At 52.6% G+C, this 6555-nt stretch overlaps 2 protein-coding genes across 2 annotated transcripts in view; both read left to right on the plus strand.

The window, feature by feature from the left end:
• Positions 1-3889, plus strand: part of LOC112948991 (keratin, type I cytoskeletal 14-like) — an 8871-nt gene extending 4982 nt beyond the window's left edge. The window contains exon 9 of the mRNA XM_026041359.1: positions 3842-3889. Coding sequence (XP_025897144.1) covers positions 3842-3889 — 48 coding nt within the window. The remainder of the gene's footprint in view (positions 1-3841) is intronic.
• Positions 3890-4388: 499 nt separating this feature from the next.
• Positions 4389-6555, plus strand: part of LOC112949010 (keratin, type I cytoskeletal 13-like) — a 2405-nt gene continuing 238 nt past the window's right edge. The window contains exons 1-6 of the mRNA XM_026041381.1: positions 4389-4901; positions 5243-5325; positions 5641-5797; positions 5890-6051; positions 6189-6314; positions 6507-6554. Of these exons, the coding sequence (XP_025897166.1) occupies positions 4389-4901; positions 5243-5325; positions 5641-5797; positions 5890-6051; positions 6189-6314; positions 6507-6554 (1089 nt within the window). The remainder of the gene's footprint in view (positions 4902-5242; positions 5326-5640; positions 5798-5889; positions 6052-6188; positions 6315-6506; position 6555) is intronic.

The raw sequence follows: 6555 nt of genomic DNA on the forward strand, positions 1-6555 counted from the left end.
TTCTTTCTTTCCTTTCTTCCTTCTTTCCTTCCTTCTTTCCTTCTTTCTTTCCTTCTTTCCTTTCTTTCCTTCTTTCTTTCCACAGCACATCCTTCATGCACCTTCTAACGAGTCTCCTTTGACTCGTTAACCAGGCTCTTAGGCTCATCCTGCAAAAACTTTATGCAGGTTTTCTCATGCTGCCCTGAGGCTGCATGTAACAGGTTCCAAAGCAATCATTGCTTAATCTGCCGAGCGATGAGCAGCAATGATTAGTTACCACTCTGGCATCTAGCTGATAATTGTTAAAATCCTTCCTGAAAAGCCCTGAACTGGTTACTGCGTGTCAACACCGTCTGGTGGCACATTGCCACGCCGGATTAGGTGACGAAATCGGCACAAGGGAGCACGTAGCGGGTGTTGCCTTCGGCTCTGACCGTCGCTTCCTGACGAGTGATCCAGGCAGCAAGTGCCCCGTGCCCGTCCCACATCCACTGCACCTTGGTCTGGTGGAGCACGGGAGAGGAAGTCCTTTGGGAGGCAACAGCCTGGTGCTTTCTTGGCACTGGCTGCTCTGGAGCGTTGTCTGGGATTGGCCATGCCCTCATCTTCATCACCCACCTCCTGGGGATGTATTTAGGACTTAGACAAAAGGGAAAACAACAGTTTACAGTAGATCAGCTTCCCTTTAATTACAGCGCTGCCGAAGTGGGTTTGGCACCTGAATTTAAGCACATTCCTCTCCTGGACTGTTAGCAATGATCTGCTCTCCTGTCGCAAGGGCACTGAGGTCTTTCCTGCACGAGCATGAAGGCCTTCTCCTTGGCCTGAGCAAGTCCTCAGAGAGAGCTGATGACCTCAGGGGAGGCAGGACATGACAAGCAGAGGAGAGCGAAGGTGATCGAAGAAGAGGATGAACTTGTCAAGACTTTCCAGAAAAGGGAGTGTCTTCCGAGGTGACGTTGTCATTCTGTGCTGTTGGAGGGCAACGTCACAGAAATTTAGAAAACGAAACGCGGACAGGACTGCAGGGGTCATGGGCTGAATGTGGCTTCCCCCCGTGCTGGAGCTACAGCCCGTCCCTGCAGAAACAGCGAGCCTTCCAGGCACACGGCCACAGCCATCTCAAAGATAAAACCAAGGTCAAGCAGATCCTCAGAATCAAGTTATCTTAGATGTTACGGCAGTGGACAAGGAAATTGTGGGTGGGATGGAAATCCTGATTGAACTGAAAAATGTTGTGTTTTCTTCTTGCCATCAGAAGAAACATCGTATTTCAGCCATGTTTCAGGCAGCTATTAACTTCTTGAGTCATTGTCAGAGAGCCCCAAAGGTACTGACCACCCAAGGGCTTTCTGAAATAACTAAATGTTATGGATTCAAAGGAAGTCAGAAGCTCAAAGCAGGTGTCAATTCCCAAGTAAGTGGCTCTGCTGCCAACACGGTAAATCAAGACCACTGGTGCTACTGGAAGGACATGGGCGAGAGTCGCAGCGAGACACAACAAGCAGCATCTTTAGTTGGCTTTGATGTCTCACCCAGCGCTGAGATACCATTCCCATCTGTCTGCCAGACGGGCCTTCAGCGTGGCTCAGAGGAAGACTCCCCACTCGCTGCTTTTCGAGCATAAATGAGAGGTCTTGAGCTTTCAGATGCCAGCGCCCTAATAAGCAATAGCTTGGAGCCGTTGTCACACGCTGCAGCGAGCAGCCGGGGAGCTGACGGAGCGCCCGTCTCCGACATCAATCCATTCCAGGTTCACTGGGAGGATCTCACCAGGTATCCTCCCTATTCATCATGGACATCTGCTTTAATGAAAAAGGCCTAAATTCCACTTAATTCTGCATAACACTAATATCACAGAGTAACATCCGTGCTCAGTGTGCTATTCATGGTGCTATTACCGCGCTCTGAAGATGGAAAGTACCACACAAATATGGGGGTATTTATTTCCTACTATTACTCTCATGCTATACAATTAGCATTTTAATCTGTGAAATGTGGACAAATTATCACAGCCCAGACATGGACAAACATTAGTTTTGGACAGCGTTTTTCAAGCCTTCTGCATGATGCATGCATAGGACAAGCCTACACAGGATTCAGCAAGGACTTACAGAAACAAGACCTCAGAGGATATTGGTGAACCTTTAATGGGCAACAAAAAAAAAAGCCAGCCCTGCAAAAAAAAAGGAAAATTGAGATGTCTTTGAAATGTATTTCATCAGCTGAGAAATATGTAGGCCATCCTAGTGTCAAACTTAATACATAACAACAAGAACACTTACAGTGAATAATGTTGAAAATGAATATCTTGCTTCCTATCTTTAAAGCTCTGTTATCATTGGGCATTTGTTTGTACAACGCCTGCAGAAGAGGGATTACCAACATTATTATTTCCACGCTACAAAGCGTGAAATGGAGGCGCGGGGAGCCGGAGCGAGTTGCCTGCAGTGATTTGCAAGGCTGGGATCAGAGGTCTGGAGATTCCGGTTTCATCAGAGAACTGCAGATCAGGCTCTGCACAGCAACTACCTGGAATGCCGCCACGATGCTCATCCTCTGCTCCCCACCTCTCTTCTTCCTAATGTGGAATACAAGGAGCAAATCTGAGGCTGAATCTCTGCTCCTTTCCCTCTGTTTTTAAGGAAGCTCCTTAGACGGGAACAGCACCTTTGCCCCGGGAAGGCTTCTCAGCTCATTTGTCACTTGAAGTAATAACTGTGGCTGCTCAGGCGTGCACTGCTCTTCGGGAAATGTCCCTGGGGAACGTGGCTGAGCTGCTCCCTTCCTCCCCAGGGCTCCGCGGTGCCTGCAGGGCTCCGGGGTCGGCCGAGGACGGCGGCGCTGGCAGCGTCCGCGGCGGCTGCACCCTGCGCCGGCGGCTCTGCAATCCTGCAAAGCATCCCTGGTTACGCACGGAGAAAACTTCATTAAAGGATGTCCTCATAAAAAAAAAAAAAAAGGAATTCTCTTTTCATGGAATATTGTAACTACAGGTACGTCTCTAAGCATGTTCTGAGCCTGCTGTAAAAGCAAGAGGTGGTTTTCATAAATATTTCAAATTTTGGAAACGAAAGAACCTCATGAAGGACAAATCTAACAAAATCACCGCGGAATGACTGTTCTTATGAAAGCTTTACACAGGCTAATTCAGTAATGACTGCAGAGATCTATAGCAAGGTCTGAAGTTCATAAAGGAAGGAACTAACTAACTCAATGATATTTTCACAATTCTTTGATGAAAAAAAAGACAAGAAGCCCCAGGGCAATGTGGCCTGGCCATGGACATCACACCAACAATGTGCACCAGGGCCCCACGGCACAGGGCTGACCTGCTAATTACGGGTGGACACAGACAGAAACCACCCCATGTCTAAGGCGTTATGGATTTGCAGACTCAGATAAAATCCAAATTAATGAACCAACCCAGATGGCATAAGCAATATTCCTGAAACAGGCTGGACCTGACACATCCCTCATGTGTTGAGTCCAGGTGGCCTGGATGCCAAAGACAACGCCAAGCAACTAACAGGTAAAAGCCAGACAATATTAGCACGGCTGTGTTAATAGTAAAATGAAAGATTTATATGACAAACCTTTTAATTATTTCCCTTCTTCCTCAATTCAGCCTTCCAAGTCTAAAGAGTTGGCTTAATGTCTTTTTTTTTTTTTCATGATCTTTTCTAGTCTTTTTTTTTCTAATTGTCACGCATTTCCCCTAGCTTATATTTGGAGAACTTCCAGGGTGCAAACTGGGTTTGGGCCAAACCTATAATGGATCAATCTGCTCCTGAAGCTCTCCGTGTTCCTCTTTTAGGAGTTTTATGAGACCTCTCATGCCTGTGGCCTCTCTTGGCAGGCAATATTCACGGCTGACTGCAACATCTACTACTCCAGGATCTTATAAAGGGTCTCTCTCCTGAAGAGGGGCTCCTCAATGGCCAGGAGCAAGGAGGAGGAACAACCTCTTTTGCCAGGGCCTGGGTCCCTCGTGCTGGGCACAGCACTGGTGGCGTTGCCCACGCTGGCTGTGTCATTCCGGCGCCGGGCGCTCGCGGGTATCGCCGCTCTCATGTCACCGCTCCTTGGCCGTCACCACAAGTCAGACCTGATGATTCAGGAAGTACCATTTTTGATGTAGCTTGCTAACTCGCTTCTGTTTAAGCAAAGCAGCTTTCTGTTGTGGGATTGCTGGAGACAAACGCCTGGGGGGAAATATTTCCGGCGCAGAGAATAAACCAGGGCTGGCCGGGTCACAGGAAGGAAGAATAAGCCGCCCTGCGCCGTGGTGGCAGCCACCACCAAGGGTATAAATAGGGAGCGTGAGGACAGCGCGTCGCAAGGAGTCCGTGCAGCGAGCTGGGCCGCCGGCGCCGCGCTCGGCTGCCTCCCGCGCTGCCCTCGCCATGAGCTGCAGCATCCGGCAGGTCTTGGCCGCCTGCGCCCAAGGCAGAGGCAGCGGCGGCAGCACCAGGAGGGTCCCCTCTGCCTCCCCCGCGAGACAGGCCGCCTTCGACTTAACCGGCATGGCGGGCGACTTTTCTGGCGGCAGTTTAACGGAGGGATTAACGGGGAAGCAAGCGGGCGCTGGCAGCGGCGTGGCTGGAGGCTTCGGAGCCGCCCCGCAGCCTTGTCCCGCCGTGGGCTTCAGCGCTGCGAGCTCCTGCCCTCGGGGCCTCGGAGGCGGCTTCGGCCGCGCGGGCTGCGCCGAGGGGATCCTCTTGGCTAACAGCGGGAAGGCCACGATGCAGAACCTCAACGACCGCCTGGCCTCCTACCTGGACAAGGTGCGGCTGCTGGAGGGCGAGAACGCCGACCTGGAGGGCAAGATCCGCGAGTGGTACGCGAAAGTGGGGCCCAGCTGCGAGCCGCGGGACTACAGCTGCTTCCATAAGGAAATCGATGACCTTCAAAACCAGGTAAATCAGGCTCTTTCAAGTGATCTTTGGGCTTCCCTTTGATGTGCGCATAGAGATTCAGACTGCAGAGGCAATTCCTAGGTCTGCGGAGGTGCCGGAGATGATGGTCTGAGTGAAATGCGTTGAGGGCAGCTCGGTGGCCTTGCAGAGCCTGCTCAGACAAGCTCACATGGAGACGGCCCCCGCAGGGAAATGCCACCAGTTGGAGCAGATTAATAGCCCCAATACATGACATTGTCATAAAATACCTGGGTTGCGTTATTCCAGATAGGAGCTTCCTTCAGGGCCTCCTGCTGGAGGAAGCTGCATGCCCAGTGCCCTCCCCACGGTCTCTTTTCCAGATCCTATGCGCAGCCATGGAAGCTAACAAAATCATCCTGGACATTGATAACAACCGCATGACTGCGGACGACTTCCGTGTGAAGTGAGTACAGCCGCGCGCTGCCCGTGCCAGGGCAGGAGGTGGGAAACCCTACAGGCCTTGGGGGCAGCAGAGAAGCTGCTTGCACTGTTCAAACGCATGGATATCATTAGCCGTGTTCATCACATACTGTACCCGATGTCAAGGAAGTGCTTGGTCCTTTTTTTCTCCCCAAAGTCAACTTGCAGGCGAAGCAGGTCGCTGTCGAGCCCCAGGCATCCCATCTGGAAAACCTGCTTGGGAACGTGGCTGGGCAGCAGCGAGGGAGCTGGCGCCGCGTGCCCAGGGCGGGCTGACTCCCCTTTGCTGCGTGCGCAGGTACGAGACGGAGTGCGGGCTGCGGCAGAATGTGGACGCCGATATCTGCAACCTCCGCCCGGTGCTGGACCAGCTGGCCAGCTGCAAGACCGATCTGCAGCTGCAGTTTGAGGCCTTGACCGAAGAGATGTGCTGCCTCAAGACGAACCACGAGGAGGTGAGATTGCCCCTGCCCCTCCAGAAAGAAGAGAAGGGCAGAAGGGACGTGCGCTGCACGTGCCCAGCACTGCCCCACGCACGGTCTGGCAGGAAATGAGCTGCCTGAGGAAGCAAGCGACTGGCGACGTGAGCGTGGAGGTCAACGCCTGCCCGGGCCCGGACCTCAGGAAGATCCTGGAGGACTTGAGGTGCCAGTATGAAACACTGATGGAGCGCAACCGCAAAGAGACGGAGCAGTGGTACGCCTGCAAGGTACCAGGCGCGGCCATGGACACGACCTGTCCAAGCACAGCGAGGTGGCAGAAGGGCCCCTGCATGGGGCGTGATTGGCGGGGCCTTGGGGATGGGGACACTCGTCTCAGGTGAACAGCTCTGCTCTCGCCCTTCAGGTAGAGGAGGTGAACCTGGAGGTCATCACCAGCAGCCAGGAGATAGAGTCAAGCAACAAGCAGGTGACGGAGCTGAGGCGCCAGCTGCAGGCCTTGGAAATCAACGTCCAAGCCCAGCTCAACATGGTAGGTGATGCTGCCAGCGCTGGTGTCTAACCCTGGCTCTGCTCGGGAAGTCACATGATGGGGGTCACAGCTGAGACACCAAACGAGCACATTTTAGTGGGATTTCTTGGCTTGAAAGTCCCGAATTCCTGTGGCCGGATGGCTAAGCCTACAGGTGTACCCAAGGTGCCTCCTTCTTGTTTCCATCCTCAGAAGGAAACTCTGGAATCGTCGCTGGCCGAGACGGAATGCCGCTACAACA

This window comes from Nothoprocta perdicaria, unplaced genomic scaffold, assembly GCF_003342845.1.
Source record: "Nothoprocta perdicaria isolate Ctin4 unplaced genomic scaffold, notPer1 scaffold_283, whole genome shotgun sequence".
In the NCBI taxonomy this organism is placed as follows: domain Eukaryota; kingdom Metazoa; phylum Chordata; class Aves; order Tinamiformes; family Tinamidae; genus Nothoprocta; species Nothoprocta perdicaria.